The sequence below is a fragment of the Penaeus vannamei genome, chromosome 5 (assembly GCF_042767895.1).
Source record: "Penaeus vannamei isolate JL-2024 chromosome 5, ASM4276789v1, whole genome shotgun sequence".
Taxonomy (NCBI): Eukaryota; Metazoa; Arthropoda; class Malacostraca; order Decapoda; family Penaeidae; genus Penaeus; species Penaeus vannamei.
This window is the reverse complement of record NC_091553.1, coordinates 2,143,970-2,163,969: the sequence shown is the minus strand read 5'-3', so window position 1 is coordinate 2,163,969 and position 20,000 is coordinate 2,143,970. Positions and strand designations below refer to the sequence as shown.

The 20,000-nt window shown below is 37.9% G+C and overlaps 2 protein-coding genes across 2 annotated transcripts in view; one reads left to right on the top strand and one right to left on the bottom strand.

Moving 5' to 3' along the window:
* Positions 1-133, bottom strand: part of LOC113825878 (ras-related protein Rab-33B) — a 10,767-nt gene extending 10,634 nt beyond the window's left edge. The window contains exon 1 of the mRNA XM_027378722.2: positions 1-133. This exon is cut by the window's left edge and continues 36 nt beyond it. The gene's annotated coding sequence lies outside the window, so the exon portion shown is untranslated.
* Positions 134-509: 376 nt separating this feature from the next.
* The window catches only part of Naa15-16 (N-alpha-acetyltransferase 15/16), a 90,032-nt gene continuing 70,541 nt past the window's right edge, over positions 510-20,000 (top strand). Inside the window, exons 1-12 of the mRNA XM_070121733.1 lie at positions 510-704; positions 6,377-6,455; positions 9,378-9,640; positions 9,810-9,944; positions 10,099-10,246; positions 10,571-10,736; positions 11,042-11,271; positions 14,254-14,420; positions 15,417-15,569; positions 15,707-15,835; positions 15,990-16,150; positions 16,731-16,783. Of these exons, the coding sequence (XP_069977834.1) occupies positions 645-704; positions 6,377-6,455; positions 9,378-9,640; positions 9,810-9,944; positions 10,099-10,246; positions 10,571-10,736; positions 11,042-11,271; positions 14,254-14,420; positions 15,417-15,569; positions 15,707-15,835; positions 15,990-16,150; positions 16,731-16,783 (1,744 nt within the window). The 5' untranslated portion in view covers positions 510-644. The remainder of the gene's footprint in view (positions 705-6,376; positions 6,456-9,377; positions 9,641-9,809; positions 9,945-10,098; positions 10,247-10,570; positions 10,737-11,041; positions 11,272-14,253; positions 14,421-15,416; positions 15,570-15,706; positions 15,836-15,989; positions 16,151-16,730; positions 16,784-20,000) is intronic.

The following is a 20,000-nucleotide window of genomic DNA, read 5'->3' as shown; positions in this document are numbered from 1 at the left end:
AGTTTCTAGCTGACACTGATCTCTGTCCAGCAGTTGCTCTCAAGAGAAAAGGCGAAAGTGAATCAAGCGTGAGTAAAGGCCCACGATACTCATGAGTCAAATCCTTGACTTGCGACACGAATGTTTTGACGTTGGAGGACATCAGCTGGCGGTGCATTCGACCTTATCCCTGATATTGACACGTAGTGCCGACAGTCGCTGGAAAAAGGACAACTATCTATGGGTATAATAATTAATAGTATAAAAGTCAGCGCTACTATCTTATAAATGCCTCGAAAATTATAAGGATGTAAAATTTCATTCTAAAGAGACACGTCAAATGCCCCTGATAGGTGCTAATTCGAGTGTGAAAAAATATTAGAAGACAAATTCATCAAGGTAAAAATTTTAAAAGTCGGATAGGCAATGTGAAACATGTAAAACATACTGAAAACAGAACGATGATGTTTTTGTGCACAGTGAAAATAAAAAATATTAATTCGAACGGGAGGCGCCATCATTGTTTACATGACGTCACTTCCGTGACGTCACCTCCTGGAGCCGCCATCTTGGCCGGTACACGCGGGCTTTGGGGCTTTTTACGCTAATCTCGAGAGACTGGGGTCGCTCACGCCATAAATAACCCCGCCAACACATAAACAGCCATGGACCCGAAAAAACAGCAGCTTCCGCCGAAGGAAAACTCCCTATTTAAGCGTATTCTGGTGAGTGACGAGGCGCATGGCCGAGGCGCCTCTCGTCTGCACGAAAACAAATCTTATTTTTCGCCTTGAGGCCAAGGCCTTGGAGGGCCAGGCGCCAGGGACCCAGGGGCGGCACGGGCGGGACTCCAGGCGCCCACGGGAGGCCGCCCGCGCCGTTGCAGGACCGGGGAGGGCGGGCGAGCGGGAGGACGAGCAGGCCAGAGGAGGCTTGGAGGCCAGGCTCGGGCCTCGAGGCCGCTCGGAGGCTGGTCCTCGGGGGGCGGGGGAGGCGGGCCTGGAGAGCCTGGCCTGGTCGCGAGAGGGCCTCTGAGGTGCCATGGGCAGGGGGAGGCGGCATGGCACTGGGCTCACATGCTCCCATATTTAGGGGGAATTCTTAAAATCCAGGCAAAGGTTTTTCTCTTTAGAAAAAAACATTCACATGTTTTCAGGGAAAAAGCAGTGGTGTCAATGCTTGTAATTATGAGATTTGTAGCAATTCTTATCTTTGAAATTGTGTGAATCCTCGAATGTGTTGCGAACGGTATTCCAAAGTTCAGAAAATGAGAACGTTTACTTTTTCCTGCGATTTGTGGAGTGAGAAGTGCACAAGGTGGATATTGTTCATATTTGCTCACTGTCCTCGTATTTGGAATAGTCATATGAAAGGTTGTGGACGAAAGGCAAATGTATGGGATAACCCCCAGTGAAAGTGTAAACAGTGAGTGGAATGACGGAAGGTAAAGTACGCACTGAGAAAACATACTTGGTCTATGTTTGGAGAGGGTCCTTGTCATGTTGCTAACAATTTGGCGTGGATACCGTAGTTAAATTTATAGTTTAACAAATTATATTAGTTGGATAAGGTGCAAAGTGCATTTGTAGTGGAGAATTTGCCATAATATCACTTTTAAATATTGCTGAAGGGTTACATTTCAGTTGTAGCTTGTTTTCTTGTTAACAATATTGAAATATTTCGTTGTAGACTTTACATTTTCATAACTGTCCTTTACTTAGTCACAGTCATTGTGTACCAAGTGACTTCACCCCTCTGAGACTAAGGGTCATACTGATTACTGCCAGGTGCTAATGGATCTACTGCCCGGTAGCTGTAAATACATTATTTATCTTTTTTTTTTTATAGGTTTCATGTTTTCAATCTCTTCATATAAGTATTTTCAGCTCATTTGATGGTTGATTAGATGAGATTTTGACATGCCTAATTAATGGTGATAACAATACCGCTACAGGTATCCGGCTGCCATCTTTTGTTTGCAGTGGGTTTATGTAAAACAGGCGCTTTGTCATGCATGGAAGGAATTTGCGTCAAACCCGTCACGTACAACACATGGTGGTGCAATACCTGTGGTAGTATAGCCATAAATTGGCAGGTCTAAATCACATTTGATCAAACATAATGTAACCTGAAATTCCATATAAGAATAGATTACCTTGAAAATATGAAATCGATAAAACAAAACAAAACAAAACAAAAACAAACAAAAAAAAAAAGAAAGAAAGACACATTGCATTTACAGGTACCAGGCAGTAGATTTATTGGTACCAGGCAGTAATTAGTACGACTAGAGACCAGCGGCTGGTTTGTTAAAATTGCGAGACCCGATGCAATAGATAATCATTATATGAACTTTTACAAACACAGAAAGAAATACATATCAGTCAGTCTAGACATGCATACCTACTGGACAGATTATTAGATAAGTGTATATCTGTCAGATATATAAAAGGATATGCATTTATTTTGATATTTTTGCATGTCCATATGTACGAATATTAATTTGGTTGAGCCTTGCAAAATTTTGACAAACTGGCAGTAGGTCTTTACAACTCCAGTCAACCTTAGAATCACTCCTGGGAAGTGACGAACATTGCTGTACAAACCGAAAGCCTTCCTAACCCAGTCGCCTTGTTCCCCATCTGGGTCCTGTTCCCATGAACCTCGACCCATTCATGATGGACCATGTAGCATTTGTTGCAGCCTATTTTCTTTGTTTCTGACATTGTTTATGGTCTGCACAGGGGTTTTCATATATTAGTGAGTGGAGTGTTTTTTTCCTTTTGTTTGTTTGTTTGTTTGTTTGTTTCTTTCTTTCTTTGTTTCTTTCTTCCTTTCTTTTTGTAACATTTTCCTTTGAGTTTCCCAAACTTAGGGTAGTCCCTATCTAAATATATATCAAAGTCTTTTGGCCAGTTTGTTAAAATTGTGCGAGGCACAACCCAATAAATATTCATATATACAGACATACATATATACAGATATAAATGCATGTTTGTCTATTTGTACGATAGATAAACATTCATCTAATTTTCTATCTGGTAAATATGCTTGTCCATATTAATAGATATGTATTTATATCTGTGTAAATGCACATATGTATCATGGATATGTTTTGGGTCGGGCTTCGCACAATTTTAAGAAACCAGCCATTTGTCCACCATAACTTGTTGTTTACTCATGGCAGTTTGTTTCCAATTAGTCAGCCTTATGCCTTTGAAAGACACACACAAAAGAAAAAAGGAAAAAAAAATATAAAGAATAAAAGGACAAGTTATGCTAATGTACAGAAAAGAATGCAATTTCAAAGTGCTAACCTGTTTTAACTCCCTCGACTAAGATTAACCGTTGGTGCTAAGTAAATGCACTATCCATTGTAATTTAATTTTGTCAACTTAGATGTCTCCCCTGTTCAGGTTAAATTGGGATAGAGAGTTCATATCTTTTATTGTGTTATAGTTGTAATTAATTCTATTATGATTATAATTATTACTTTCATTTTATGAATGAAAGCAATAAATATGTAAATTATACTTTTCAAAAATTTGAAGAATAACTTAGTTTTTGTAACAAAGCACTTGTGGAGCCATCTATGTAAACAATAAACAAACATACATGTACTTCCAGTATCAATGGGTTAAATTGACGATGCCTGATGGATGACGTGCCTGTAACATAGATTAAAGTAATTGTTGTATTTACTATTGCCTTTGGCACACCAGCAAAAGGCAAAAAAATCTTTAGCATATGTTTTCTGAAAGGTAAATCTCAGACTTGTTCCTGTGGGGTAGATCTTGTTTACAATTATTTGTTGTGGAAATTTGTCACCCTTTTTCAGTGGCATTCGGTGCAAAGGCTGCTCTCATTACTCGAGTTAGTGCCACTCGGATTTCCTTCTACAAAATTGCCATATCAGATTCACTTGGACTAAATGTATTTTAGTACGTTAGTACAATACGTGTATTGCAAACATTTTATCAATGCCAATGATAAGTACCATGAACCATATTCATGTTAACAGGTGTCAAAAGGTATGAATGAGAATGAATGTCTTCAATATAAGAGATGTATTTGACCGGTTTCGAATGTATCTTTGTCAGAAATATATTTCTGTCTTAAGATTTATTCGAAACTGGTCAAATACATCCTCTGTATTGTGAAGATTTTCATTCTCATTCATGCATTTCTATATAAAAACCATATATATTATCTATGTATATGTGAATTGACATGTAGTTTGTTTTTATTTTTACTTTTTGCTGATTTGTATATGTTAGGTTGGCATATAGAAAGTTTGCAAAAAATTAAGACAAAAAGAAAGAAAATTAGGGAGAAAGACTGAGAAACAGGTAGATATAGATCTACACACAGTTGCCTGTTAACATTCATAAGGGTTACAGTCCTTATCCACTCATGAATGTTAAAGATTTAGAAATTCGTGCTGTGGATATTGCTAGAATTAGTAGGCTAGGTAACAGCCAGGGTATGGGAAGAAGTTGAATTACGAAATCATAAGGTGTTTGGGATCTGATTTTCTTACCTTTTACTGGAAAATCAAGACTATTTAGAAATATTTGAGTTGTAATGCAACTCTGTGCAGTTATTTTGGGAAATCCTGGAGGAGCTTCATGCTATTCTTATCCGTTCTCCAATTTATCAGTTTAGATTATTAAGTTGGATTGATTTAAAGCCTATTAAAAAACAATTATATACCAAGTGTGAAGTTTTCTCAAGGTTGTCTTGGTTTATCGTTCTCTTCTCGTCATATCTGGTTACTTGACGGCATGAGAACCAAAGCATGAGGCAATATTTTTCATTTGTACAAATCTGCCGATGAGGACTGTGTATGCAGGCATACAGGTCTCTGTGGAGGTAATTCATAACAGTATGGATGCATTCCAAAATTTATTCATCAGTCTTAGTTGCTGTGACTGGGTGTGCTCTCCCTCCTCCCCACCCACCCCTCCCATTGTCTTCACCTCAGTAAGTACGGCAAGATAGAGCTGAAACTTGGGAGCACCAAGTGTACCTTATACTTTATTTGTAGCAGGACCACTCGTGTCTGCAGATTATTTCATGTACAGAGGACTGCAATTTTTTGTCCTCAACAAGATTATTATATTGTTTGCCCTTACTTAGTACGTCCATACCGTAAAGCTGAAACCTCTGGGGAACACATGCATATGGACGTAATTTGCATTTACTATATTTTTCTATGAGGATGAGTATATGGATTTTACATACGTAGAAAACATGAACCAGGATAAGATTAAGACATGCAGATGCTTCATGTGTTGTTTGTTCTCAGAGATTTCATGGAAAGTGTTTCTGCTGAGAACCCTGTGAATAGATTTTGCTGTCGGAGGTTAATGCACTTTTGTGTACAGGTGCTGATTTTAGTCGGGTGTTAATTATCAACAACGTTTTTAAGCAGTTGTATTCTTGGATATTTATTATGTTTATTATTATTATATATGTTTTTGGTTATCCTCTTCATGTGACTATTTCCAAATACTGCCATTTTATATGTATAGATATGTATGTACATATGTGAACATATGTGTACATATGTATGTACATGTATAAATATGTATGTACATGTGTATATATATAAATAGTTAGAAAAACAGGGATACCAGCAATTTCATAGCGTTAACAACTATACTTTAAAAAGTATCATTGTATGTGTCAGAATGTTTAGCGTGACTTTTGTGTGTGTGTGTGTGTGTGTGTGTGTGTGTGTAGCTGTAGATACATATGTAAATAAATATTTATATATATATATATGTTTATATATATATATATATATATATATATATATATATATATATATATATATATATATATATATATATATATATATATACATTTATGTATAGCTACACAGAAAAATATTGCTAGAAAATCATGCTAAATATTCTTACACAAGCAATGGTACTTTTTGTAATGTAGTTGTTAACGCTAAGAAACTGTTGGTATCTCCGATTTCCTGTATGGGAATAAAATTATCATCTCACAGTAAAGCCATACAACTATGCGAGACATGAATTAGAACGAGACAAATTTGAAACCCAAAATACCAACATAAGGTTCTCTTCGATATTGAATGTTTCGACACCTCTCCTTATATATATATATATATATATATATATATATATATATATATATATATATATATATATATATATATATATATATATATATATATTTATATATAAAGTATTAGAAACAGTATGTAGGAGATTGTGTATGTTATGACTGATAAGTAGAATAGTTTGCAGTTTGGTATAGTCCAAATTTTGACATTTTCTGTATTTTCCTATTAGACTTAAGATTATACTTTACATTGTAGATGCTGAGCATTGTTTATATCTGAAATCTGTTTGTATCTCCATAGAAATGCTACGAGCAGAAGCAGTACAAAAATGGATTGAAGTTTGCCAAGCAAATCCTGGCCAACTATGCAGATCATGGAGGTATGTACTGAATTTTCATTTAGGCAAGGACTGCATTGTTTCAGCACTTCTTTCCATTGTTCATATTATTAGTGTTTTTTACTGATTACATCCAGAAGGTGTTTATTACATCTGCTTAAAGGAAAGGAGGAAGGCTCTCCTTGATGGTGAAGTGGAAAAACTTTTATCTTGTGTATTTTCCTAAAATTGTTTTGCCACTTGCCACTTTTACAATGCATGGTCTGTTAGCATGCCTGGCTCAAGACATAGTGTATAGTACTACTATGAGGGTGATTTAGGTAGCTTTGTCATGTGTGAATGATGATTTCCAGTCATTTCCAATTGGAACTAAATTAGGGATTCATTTTGATAACCATTAGATTATTCATTTTTTTATTTAATGAACTGTATATATCATAGTCAGGATTGCCTTCATGAAGACAATAATATTTTCCATGAAGTTATCCATGGATCTTGGTAGGTTAGTTGTAACTGAAGACAGCTCATTATGCATGCAAATATATGTTTACAAAAACTTCAAACATGCATACTTATATAACACATGTATGCACACCCGCACATGTGCATGTGTGTGTGTGTATGTATGTTTGTATTTAATTTTGGCTGACAGACCTCCCCTTTTATGCTAGGAAAATTTGGGGTGCGAATCACCAGAGAGGCTCAGACTCCTGAACACTAGATGCATACTCAGGCACCTTAATCTACTGTGTCATTGAGAACTATACATGTATATGCATTTATATACATGCACACATATGCATGAACACATTTGTATCTGTATTCTCCATTCTCCATAATATATATTTTTTTTCTTCAGTTCGCAATGTTTTTAAGTATCTTTTCCTCTGAACTTAAAGATTATTTTTGATTGATTTGCAAAACTTTACTGTAGAGGTATTAAATTTGTTTAGTAAATTGAGGAATCTTTATTTTGTAACCAGACTACCATGAAAATGTAGTGTTTACTATAGTATTGTTTTGGAAAATGTCTACACAGAGGTGGGCCACAAGCGCTTAGCCAGCAAGGAGTCAATTAGTCAGTCTGGTGACATCATCTGGTTTCACTTTTCCTTGATTTTTTACGCTGTCAATATTGATACTGTTATTATTGCAGACGTTATAATTATTATTAGGTTATTGATATAACTAACAGCAATATAAGAAAAAAAAATGAGATGATATGAGATGGGTAATATTAGTAATTGGCTCATTGATGATTTAAATACTTGTGGAGCCATCTATGTGTAAAGACAATTGATAAAAACTCACGAGTGAGTACGGCATTTTGTACGTGCCATCCCTGGCAGCACTGAGTTAAATGTAGCTTTATCATCAGTTGAAAGACATTTCGTTAATCATTTTTGTGACTTGTGAGGTTAGAGAAATGCGGGGAACAAGTAATGCTACACGATGTTGGACTTTAGAATATAGTATTGCCTTGTGTGATAGGTTACAGTTATCTGAAATAGACTGGGAGTTTATCCTGTAGAGACTGGAAAGAGCGACTGTTTGATATAGTTGTTGTTTTTTGTTTTGAAAATTCAGTTAATGGGGGAAAGCAGGTGAGAGCAAGCAGGCCTGGGAAATGATTCCAAGGTGAATAAAGCACAGCTGTTACAACTGCTGCTGCCATTACTAATGTTTTTTTTTTGTTTTTTGTTGTTGTTATTGTTACTAATATTATGATTATTGATAACCTCATTGTTATTGTTATTGTTGTTGTTATTATTATTATTATTATTATTATTATTATTATTATTATTATTATTATTATTATTATCATTATCATTATCATTATTATTATCATTATTATGATAATTGTTATTATTATTATTATTATTATTATTGGTATTTTTATTTTTATTTTTATTATCATTATCATTATTAGTAATTATTATTATTATTATTATTATTATTATTATTATTATTATTATTATTTATTATTATTATTAATTATTTGTTATTATTACTTATTGTTATGATCGTCATCATCATGATGATGATTGTTATTATACATAATAGTGTTAACAGTTCAGTCATGAAAATATGATTTCCTCCTTACTGACTAGGCACTTAGTGGATAAAATTCCTCTTGGATAGCAAAAGTTCTCATTTATTGAGTGAGCGATTCCTCAATGAATTAAAAATTTTGAAACACATTCTAAACGCAGCCTATAAAGAAAAAAAAAATATATATATATATTAACTCGATGCCCCTGGGAAAATGTGTTAACTTCAGCATTGTTTTGTTAAATGTCTCTGCACATGGATGGCTCTGCCAGTGCTTAGCCACAAAGGAGTCAATTAGTTAACATTGTGGCGCCACCTCATTTCACCTTTCCTTTATTTTTTTTTATTTATTTATTTATTTATTTTTTCCAGTAATGGTATTGATATTGATACTGTTATTTTTATTGTGAACGTCATATTTACTATTGTCTTATTGACATTACTAATAGCTATATCAAATACCAGAAAATATACAAAATCAAGGAAAAGGGTAAACAGGTGAGACAGGTAGTTCTCGTAATGGGCTCCTTGGTGACGGTACTTGTGGAGCCATCTATATGTAAAAACAATTACTAATTTAAACTCACAGTGGGGATGACATGTATGCACATGCCATCCCTGACAGCATGTGGTTGATTGTGTGAAAAAATGAAAATTTGTCCAGTCAAACTATCAGATGCATTGTTTAACATAGTTAGGGCAAAAATTATTTTCTCTTTATTATTTCAGTAATTTACTTAATAATTTGTATGATTGTTGTTGGCTACTATTGATATATCCTCTGCTAGTGTCATGCAGTGTCTACTAAGTATGCTAAAAACATCAATGAAAGAATTTGCCTCAGAAGAGCCACATGCTGCTACGACTATCCAGAGCCTGGAAGTAATTATTCACGTAGCCCAACTTTTGCAGAGACACTTGCCATGAAGGGCTTGATCCTGAATTGCCTGGGACGGAAAGAGGACGCATACAACTTTGTCCGACAGGGTCTGCGCAACAACCTGAAAAGCCATGTGTGTTGGCATGTGTTCGGACTGCTCCAGCGCTCAGACAAGAAGTACGATGAGGCTATAAAGTGCTACCGCAATGCCCTCAAGTGGGACAAGGACAACCTTCAGATCCTGAGGGACTTGTCGCTACTCCAGATTCAGATGAGAGATCTTGAGGGCTATAAGGTAAGTGTGACCTTGATCAGAATAATTTCAGAAACAGTTTTTGCCTTACTGAAATTTTTATTTACAGTTATATTTCATGATTAAATTTTAGTGAGTGAGAAATACCCTCATTTACAATTATTAATTATTTTGATATTATTTATAAATTTTCCTTACCTCTTCCTCACAGGAAACTCGATATAAATTGTTTGAGTTACGTCCTACACAGCGCGCCTCCTGGATCGGATATGCCATGTCATTCCACTTACTTAAAGACTTTGACACAGCACTCAAGATTCTAGAGGAATTTAGGAAAACAATCCATGTAAGAACGACTGACTTACTGTTTTAACCAAAGTGTGATGTCTTAACTTGGAATAAAAAGAAATAAAGTTTTTGTGCAAGAATTCTGTTCAAGTTGATTATATTTGATAAAGTAACATTCGCACTGTATTAGAATCTGTGCATTTACCTTCCAGAAAACAACCTATGATTATGAATACAGTGAACTCCTGTTGTACCAAAACCTTGTGATGAGAGAGAGCAAAAAACTCACTGAAGCTCTTAAGCATCTCAACACGTATGAGTCCAACATCTGTGATAAGGTTACACTACAAGAAATCAGAGGTATGTAGGTGTTGTATTGGTATTCCGTTTCGTCTGCTAAAAAGTTGATTTTTGTTGAACTTCTTATGTATGCTTTGATTTGGCTGGCAAGAATGAATTTCTTTTTCTTTTTCCGACTTATAGGTTATTTGGAAAAGGAATATGAGATTGCGTGTAAATATGCTTAGGCACCTTGTCGACATGACTGGGGGTTCACCTAGGTGGTTTTGGGACTAATCATGGTAACACCTTTTTGACAAGACAGATTGGAAATTGTAGTCTCACTTACTTATTTTTAGAATTACACTAACAATTTTATTAATGTTTTCCTCTTATCTTTTGCAGGAGATATAATGTTAGAGTTAGGAATGAAGGCAGATGCATCAGAGGTGTACAGAGGCTTGGTGAAACGCAACCCTGAAAACAGGAATTACTACCTCAAGCTAGAGGAGACCTTGGGACTAACAACAGTCGAGCAGAAGCTCGAACTTTACAAACAACTCAAAGAAAAGTGAGTCTCCTTTGGGAAGCCTACCTTGCTACACTAACAGCTGGCTTGTGTGGTAGTGTCAGATTCTGAAATTTGTCTAGAATTCATAACACTGTTTCCTTGGGGACATAATAGTCTATTCTCTTTGATTATCATGCATTTTTTAGTTGTTTTTAGAGCTAAAGATCGTGTATCAATATATTATGTACGTATATAATTTTTCTTTTCATTTGTTCATCCTTTGATATGTTCACTTGAATGATTGCCTTGCAAGACATAAGATGTGGTATTTATGTTACATATATTTCTCTTCATTTGTCCACCAGGTATCCCCGTGCTCAAGTGCCTAAGCGACTCCCCCTCAATTATGCTCGAGGAGAAGTCCTTGAATCCTTGTTAGACCCTTACCTAAGAGCAGCATTACAGAAAGGTGTGCCGCCCCTCTTCACAGACCTCCGCTCTCTCTATGACGACCCTGAAAGAGTAGGCATCATTGAGAAACTCATGAACCGTTACCTAGCGAATCTTGAAGAGACGGGTCACTTGTGCGAGGAAGGTGAGTTCTCGAGATTTAATGAGACAGATCTAGCAATGTTGTATGGTGTGTCAGTGTGGTAGGAAGTAGGAACAATATTTTCTGTTGTTTTCACTCTTAAGATTTGAAGATATTAATTAGTGGATGATATAAGGTAAATTGATGATATAAAAAAAGTTCTGCCATTGGTATTTTATTGTAAAAACTAATTTAAAAAAATGATGTGTGTGTGTACAGAGAAGGATGCCAAGTTATTTTTACTTGTCCTGTCCACTGTGTCTTTATCAACTTTTCTCACAGATGATTCTGAAAGTGCTTAGTCACTGAGTTGTCAAATACTAGGCCTACCTGGTCTTGCCTGTATACCCTTTTCCTTTAAATTTTGGAAAGAAAAGTTTCATATTGCTTACTATTAGTATTGTTAATAATGTTATAGATAAAAATATTGTCAATGATAACCATACCATTATTAATGATCCTAATGATATTAGAAGTAAAACATTCTAGAAATTTCAAGGAATGGGGTAAACAGGTGAGGTCAGGTAAGCCTAGTAATTGACTTCTTAGTGACTAAGTGTTTGTGAAGCCATCTATGTCTAAAGGAACAAAATAAAATATCTGTGGACAGTGCATGTATCTGGTGCCAGTGTGTTAACAGCTTCACAGTGAGCCCCTTATCCTACCAAGCATGCATTTCATTAACATCAATTTATCATGGGCACAATTGTTGTTTATATCTTTTGTAAACTTTTGGTAGTACCTACTGAAGGTTAGCAGTGATGGCACAATAAATACAAATTTTGAAGGGTGGGGATCCAAATGATGTAAGTGAACTATATTGACATCTATCTTTTCTTTGTCAGATGTAAACATATGGAGGATGTGGGGTTTGCACTTAAAATACTATTAATATGAATATCCCAGGGTTAGTAACTAGCCTTCAATTGTATAAATGACTTTGTAGGGGCCTTATGATAAATGTAGAAGAAAGGAGGACGAAAATTGTCACATTTAATACATTTTTCTCAAGTTGTGTAGTAAGGTTTTGTCTAGGATGGCTATGGAAAGGTTAGCTCATGGCTGAAAGATGTCAGTACTGTAGTCACTTATTTCAATTCGGCACAGAAACCACTCCCTGTTTCCAAAGCTAAGAAGGTGATTGTTTGATATGCTATGTTCATATTGCTCTTCCTTTATTCATGCATGTTTGTTCATAGTTGAAGATCAAACCTGTTCTTCTGTGATAATAAATATCTTTTGAAAACAGGGAGATAAAGGTTTCAAAAAATTTTGAACGTGGATCATGTTCCAATTGAAGTCAATTATAATATTGATTTTATTAATGAGATATATTGAACTTATGCAGACCCTAGGTTATGGCCTGATGTGCTCTCTTTAGTCTGTTTGTTCTGTTTTGTCTATATTTATAATAGAATGTAAACTTACAAACAAAAAATAGTGACTAGGAGGCGTCTAATTATACAATATGGTCCTAGACTTCAACCTGAGGGTGATCCCTGCTCAACATTTTTTATAATCTCTCAAGGATAGAAGGTTAGGTCTGATGGAAACTAAATAGATAATGACGTTTTAAACATTATACTTCATCAGGATCTTCGGCTGTAAGAGGGGTGTGGCTACTGTGTTTATGTAAAATTAGGTGACCAGGATGTATAGGTGAAATAGTTCTCTAAAAATGAGCAGGGTAACACTTAGATTCCTTTTCCATGACAGGTATGGCATATGTCATAGTATGCATCTGTAAAAGGGCTCAAGAGGCTGGCAGGGCCTATTTCATTAGTTTCAGAACAACTTGAAATTATTCATATATTTGCTGGTACTTTATTTTCAGTTAAAATTTAGATGCCTTGTATGTTTAGTCATCTTTCTCTTTCTCTTTCTCCGTAGTATGTCTTTTTGTAGGAATAAAAGGAGTGAGTTTTAAATTTCTTGCAAAGGAATGTACTAGGCTCCTGAGTCCTCCATAAATTTGAAAATTGCCTGGCAGTGAAAGTCGGAATAGGCGTAGTTACTTCTACTACTACTGAAAATTTTTAAGTTAATGTATGGGTTTTGAGATGCCACTGTGATAGGTAGCTGCTGCAGGTGATGGGTTATAGCTGGAGATCTGGCATTGATTGGCTTTCCAGTAGATGGAGGTCTTCGGTGTATCTGACATGTTTTGTGTTGAGTGTCGGGAATCTACAGATCCCTTGCTAGAAAAATGGAACTGGTGGAGCATGGATCAGTAGTCTGATTGGTTAAATATAAGGTGTCTGGTGTCTGTCCTAGACTGAAGGAAAGAAGTACTTTGTTGGTAATGAATGAATGATGGGGGGGGTGGACTACTGTGTTGATATAACGATGGAAAAACCTACATTGCACAAACTAGATTTATTGAACTGGAGACAATAGTTTTGAAATCCTCTTGGATGAAGATGGAGTCCAGGAGGTTTTAAAACTGGTGTCTCCAGTTCAATGAATCTAGTTTGTGCATTTTGAGTTTTTCTACCTTTGTGTGTAATGGTGATACATTTAATTGGGTTAGGACATTCCTAGTTCAGCGTGAACCTAGTTTAGATGCTTAAAGAACAAGTTGGAGAAAAAGATTATTCAAATTGTGTGGAAGGTATTTATTATTATTTTATTTATGATATTGATGGGAAACATCATTAGTTTTCTGAAGATGTAGTTCTAGGCAGACAGCAAGCATCAGAAGCCTCAATTCATTCTTCTTTGTCAGATTAGGAGGAATGGAAGATGTTTCCTTATCATCACCACCTTAAGTTTTAGCTTTGTTTTCTTTTATTAATGTGGGATTAATAATTTTACCTTATAATTGTATAATGATTTTCCTTGATAAAGTTCTTAGGATAACAAAATGGCATGTTTAAGTGTCCAAAGCTACCTGCCTTTCAGCAATGACATCCTGGAAGAGTATCAAAGGTGATTGGAAGGAAGGCAGAAGCAGACAATAACCATTCTTGCAATATCTCCTTCCAGATAACGAGTACAAGGAACCAGCCTCCATCCTGTATGTGTTGATGTTCCTGGCTCAACACCACAGTTACTTGGGTGATCCCGACAAGGCTCTCACACTCATAGAACGTGCGCTTGAACACACGCCTACCCTCATAGAACTATATATAGTCAAGGGTAAAATATTAAAGGTAAGACTTTTTAGCTTTTTCCATTTTCAAAATTAAGAGCACTATCCTTTTGCTCTCAATGACAGTCTCTTTTAACGTAAGATGAGTGATCATGAAATACTGTGTATGAGTAAATAGTATCTTCATGTGATGGCAGTGTTGTTCAGTGGTAGAGCATTTGCTTTGCAATTTCAAGCTCCTGAATTTGCATGCATCAAGGCCCCTCCTAGTAAATTCATCTGTGAGTGGATACTGGCATCAGCTAGGGGCACAAAAGAACTAGTTGTGCTACTGAACCATCCTGTTGTTTATTACCAATGTTGCTGTTGGGGCATCTTTGACATACTTGGACTTTTGAGTACGTTTCAAAGCATACATGGCTCCAAGGGGTGTCAGTAACTTGATTGTGAGACTATCAAGCTAAATGGTCAGCTTCCTGTGTATGTAAGTTATAAGAAAGTGTCATGTTTCTGTGAAGAAATTTTTTGCTCTAAATCTGAACAAACCAAAAATAGTTAGACACACACCAGTATTTCTTCCCAAACATCTATTTTCATTTAAGCAGCTGTGAATAATTTTTGTCAGAATAATGGTCTTTTGGTGCATGTAATATACAGTGCCAGACTACTAAAGTGTCAGAAAGTACCTGTTGAAAGTCATGGCTACTCTTTGATGCTTTTATCAGTGCAAAATATTATTAAAGGGAGCTTCATAAATTGCCACTCAAAATGTGTAGTATAAGAGTTATCAGATTCTTCTATGATTTAGTCTAGAAGTGTTTATTATGCCAAGTGCAGCCAATAATAAATGTCAAATTTCTTTTCCTTCTTAATTTTACAAGAAGTGGTAGTTCTAGCTTAGGTTTCATTGTATTGAGTAGATGTAAATATAAACCAGAAGCATCAGATAGATTTCATTAATATATTTTAGCAATTGTGTCAATTAAAAGTGATAAGAAGCACAAATTTGATTGTATTGCTGTTTTGATATGGCATTGCCAATGGCTTTTCTTCACAGGATGCGGGTGACTATGTGGGAGCCTACGAAGCCTTGCAAGAAGCCCAGGCCCTCGACACCGCTGACCGCTATGTCAACTCCAAGGCAGCATCGTACCTCCTCAAGGCTAACTTAGTCAAACAGGCCGAGGAAATGTGCTCCAAATTTACCAGAGTGAGTGTCCTTGCAAACTGCACAAATACACTTGATGATAATGTTACTTTGGTTTATATACAGGCAACCTCTTTTTTATTTTCTGTATTTTTCCTTAATGATTTCAGTGTTAAATGTTGTCATTGTCTTCATAACAGGAGGGTGTGTCAGCCATGGAGAACCTGAACGAAATGCAGTGCATGTGGTTCCAGACAGAGTGCGCGCAGGCCTATTTCCGCCTGAGCCAGTATGGGGATGCTCTTCGTAAATGTCATGAAGTAGACCGGGTAGGTTTCTTTCATTTACCTCTGGACTGCAGCTGTTTAATCATGAAGAGAGTTCATTAAGCGTGATGATGGTTTAATTGAATGTAAGTGTGGTTAGTGGGGCTTATAATTGCTCTTGGGGAACTAAGGCATCACATTTGACGTGCCCCCACAGCACTTCACCGAGATCATAGAGGACCAGTTCGACTTCCACACGTACTGCATGAGAAAGATGACCCTCCGTTCCTATGTTGAGCTGCTAAGACTCGAGGACATACTTAGGAGCAACAGATTCTATTGGGACGCAGCGCAGACAGCCATTGCCATATATCTGAGGTAAGTCGATGACAGGCAGGCAATAGGCCATACTAAATCTTGAGAATATTCTGCTCTCTGCGCTTGGTATATCTTCATTGTGCTTCATCTGTAGTTTTAGCTGTGTGATCCTCAGCCAACTAGGAGAAGCAAAACTTATTTTCCTGTTTATATGTATGGATATCTGTAATATCTTTTGTTGAATTTGTTATTTTTTGTTACAAGAGAGCAAATATACAATATTCAAAGTTTTAGACGTTATTATTCACATTCTTGTAGTCATTTTTGATTATTATTATTATTATCACTCGGTTGCAGTTGTTGTCGCATCAGTACATATATTGGCATTGAACTAGAAGTGGAATGAAAGTCAGAATGCAATCCTCTTATGAAAGACTGAAATTTCCATCTACCGTGAAGGCGTTGATGATGTGATTGGGATAAGAAAATGAATTTATACTTCTCCTTAACTGACTTCTGTTTGTTTTTCATCCAAAGTGAAAAAAACAAATGAGGCTTTTTATTCTGGGTTTGCATACTTTAATTCTCGTATTTTTATGCAAATTATTTGGTTATAAGAGCCTCCTGCCTCTTTCCCCAGGTTACACGACCATCCGCTCTCGGCCAACACAGGCGACAAGGATCTCAATACTGGTGAGTGTGAAATCCCCCTTTTCGTTGACAGCGCAGGTGCCGGATTCTCAAGTCGATTTGGTCGAACACGTTTATACTATAATCATTGGTGTTCATTGGAAAGAGTGAGCGAGCGAGTGGGTTGGTGAGTCGAGTAAGTGAATGGACGCATGGAATGGAAATGAATGAGTGAGAGTGCAAAAAGAATGGTGTTCGTAGGAGGAAGGGTGGGGGAGTGATTTGTCACAGAGGGGTATTCAGCGGGAATGGAAGGGAAAGTTTAGAAGAGCGGCAGTTAGACCAGCTATGTTGTGTGGTTTAGAGGCGCACGTGGAAGAAAGGAATGAAGGAAAAAAGAAAGAAAGAAATAAAAGAAAGTACAATGCAAGAGGCGTAGCCGGAGGTGCCAAGAAGACGCTGTGAATTTTGAAAGGAAGATGCTGCGAATTTTGAAAGGAGTGGCGATGCTAGGAAGGGTGTAAGAGGCACAGCGCCAAGAGGACGGTCCTTGAACAGAGTGAGAGAGGCAAGATTGAGATGGCTCGGGCATGTGCAGGTGTGCTCTGGGGTACTAGATCCAAATGAGTACTTATTTAGACAAGAGGAGGATCTAAGAGGAGGCTTATTGCGACGCTGAGAGGGACACAGATGACCTGCTGTGGCGACTCCTAATGGGAACTATCGAAATAAGTGTTAAAATGTGTGTATGTGGACTGTAACACCAACAATTGAGCTTCCTTTTTTAATGCAGTTGTTATATATTTTGGCAAATTGTTGTTGGAATCTAGACATGTGCGGTGGAATGACATATTCATTTTTTTCTGGACGTGGAAACAGGCTTTGTCGCTCGAGGGATGTAGCCAGAGATTGCGTAATGTGTCGTATCTCTACCAAATAGCTCTACTTGCCCTTTCTTTCTCCCTCCCTCCTTATCTCCCTCACCCCCCTCCTTTTTCCCTCCTTCCTTATCTCCCTCATCCCCCTCCCTTCTCCCTCCCTCCTTATCTCCCTCGTCCCCCTCCCTTCTCCACTCACCGTAAACTTTCGCGGCCGGAGTCGAGCACTGGACTAACAGGAGCAGATGAGCCGCGACCGTTTTGGCAGCGAGTGGCCTTGGCCGTGGAAGCGCGGGCGGCCCACGTGATGCGGCGGCGAGAACCGTCTCAAGGTCACCCTTCGCCCGAGGCCACGCGCGCTCTCTCCCGCCCTCTGTAGGCCCCTCCCCCCGCCCTCCTTGGAGCCTCTCCCGCTCCTCCCCCCCCCCTTTTCTCTTTCTTTCTTTCTTTCGTTCTTTTTTTCTTTCTTTCTTTCCATCTTTCTTTCTTTCTTTCTTTCTTTCTTTCTTTCTTTCTTTCTTTCTTTTCCTTTGCCTCTCTCTCTCCCTCTCTCTCTCTCTCTCTCTCTCTCTCTCTCTCTCTCTCTCTCTCTCTCTCTCCCTCTCTCTTTCTCTTTCTCTTTCTCTTTCTCTTTCTCTTTCTCTTTCTCTTTCTCTTTCTCTCTCTCTCTCTCTCTCTCTCTCTCTCTCTCTCTCTCTCTCTCTCTCTCTCTCTCTCTCTCTCTCTCTCTCTCTCTCTCTCTCTCTCTCTCTCTCTCTGTCTCTCTCTCTCTCTCTTTTTCTCTTTTTCCCTTTCTCTCTTTCTCTCTCTCTTTTTCTCTCTCATATCTCTCCCCTTCTCCCCCTCATATCTCCTTCATCCCCCTTCACTTCCCCCAAACTTCCCTCCCCCCCTCACTTCCCTCCCCTCTCTCCCTCCCTCTGGACGTCTACTACCAAACCAGCGTGATGGGGCTACATTCCGAAATGTCTCCACGCAGCTTGCTTTTTATGCCGAGACGCAATACGTGTTCTGTTTTTTTTTTTTTTTTCTTCATTTTTTTGCCCGTTTTCTTTTTTCTTTGTCGTTCGTCGAATTTTTCGGCGACGCATCCCTCGGGTATACAAACAGGGCGAGCATGCGTCTTCGTTTGCACTGCCCGGCGGCCTCGTTGCTGGAGGGGAGGGAGGGGGGGGGAGGAGGTAGTGCTTCGAGGAAGGCTAATGCTTGAGCTTTGCGTCCGTTTTTTTCTTTTAGCTGTTTCTTGTTTTCTATTTTTTTCTCTCTTTGTTTATGGTCTGGTTTTGTTCGCGTGGGTGTTTGGTGATGGTTATTTGCTTTGATGTTTTTTTTTTTCTTTCTTTTTTTTCTGTGTGTGTGGGGGGCGGGGATAGCGAAAGTGAGGGAAAGCTAGAGACAGACAGACAGACAGACAGACAGACAGACAGACAGACAGACACAGACAGACAGACAGAGGTCACTCTCCTTCCGGGTTACCCAATTCCTCGTGGGCGAAATGACTATGACCTTACCGGAGAGCGGCCTTCCTCGGTCAAACTTTCCGGTCCTCTTGAACAACAACAACAACAGCAGCCACCGCCACCACGATGCCTCGGGTTAGACAAGGAAAAGGCATCATTAACGAGAACCGAAACGATGGTTCCATGCCATTACGGAGATAATACGTAGCGTAACATGTCAGTCGGGGAAAGTTGGCTGCTGTTGGATTTATATATATATTTGTGTTTTATTTTCGATGGTTTCCTGCCTCTCTTTCCTAACGTCAATGTTTTTTTTTCATATCTTCCTATTTCTCTCTTTTTCATTTAGATTTACGCCTTGAAAATGTGCCCAAAATAGAGGGAAGAGAAAGGGAATAAAGAGCGAGAGAAAGAGAAACAAAGAGAAAGAAGATGGAGATTGGGGAGGGTTAGAGTAACTAATGAATCGAGAATTTATAGTTTTGTTTTTGTTGACAGCGATTTTTTCTGTTGATGTTTTCACTTAGTACTTGTATAATTAATGTTGTGGTTATCTGTATCGATGTCTTGGGATTATTGTTGTTGTTGACTGCTATTATTGTTACAATTTTTATTACTAGCATGGTCGTCACGATTTTCAACTATCATTGATACAAGAGCTGGAGATGATAGGAGTAAAAACTAGTGGAAGGGATTGGAGGAGGTGGAAGAAAATCGGATGAGGGCGATTCATGGGGAAGGGAGTGGAGGAGGTGGACGCTTGTGGGGGAGAGTGGAGGAGATGAACACTCGTGGAGGAGGTGGATACTAGTGGAAGGGAATGGAGGTGGTGGAAATCAGGTGGAGGGGAGTGGAGGTGGACACTACTGGTGGAGAGAGAGTGGAGGTGGTGGACATAAGTGAGGGGAACAAGTGGAGGGGAGTGGAGAAAACCAGCGCGTG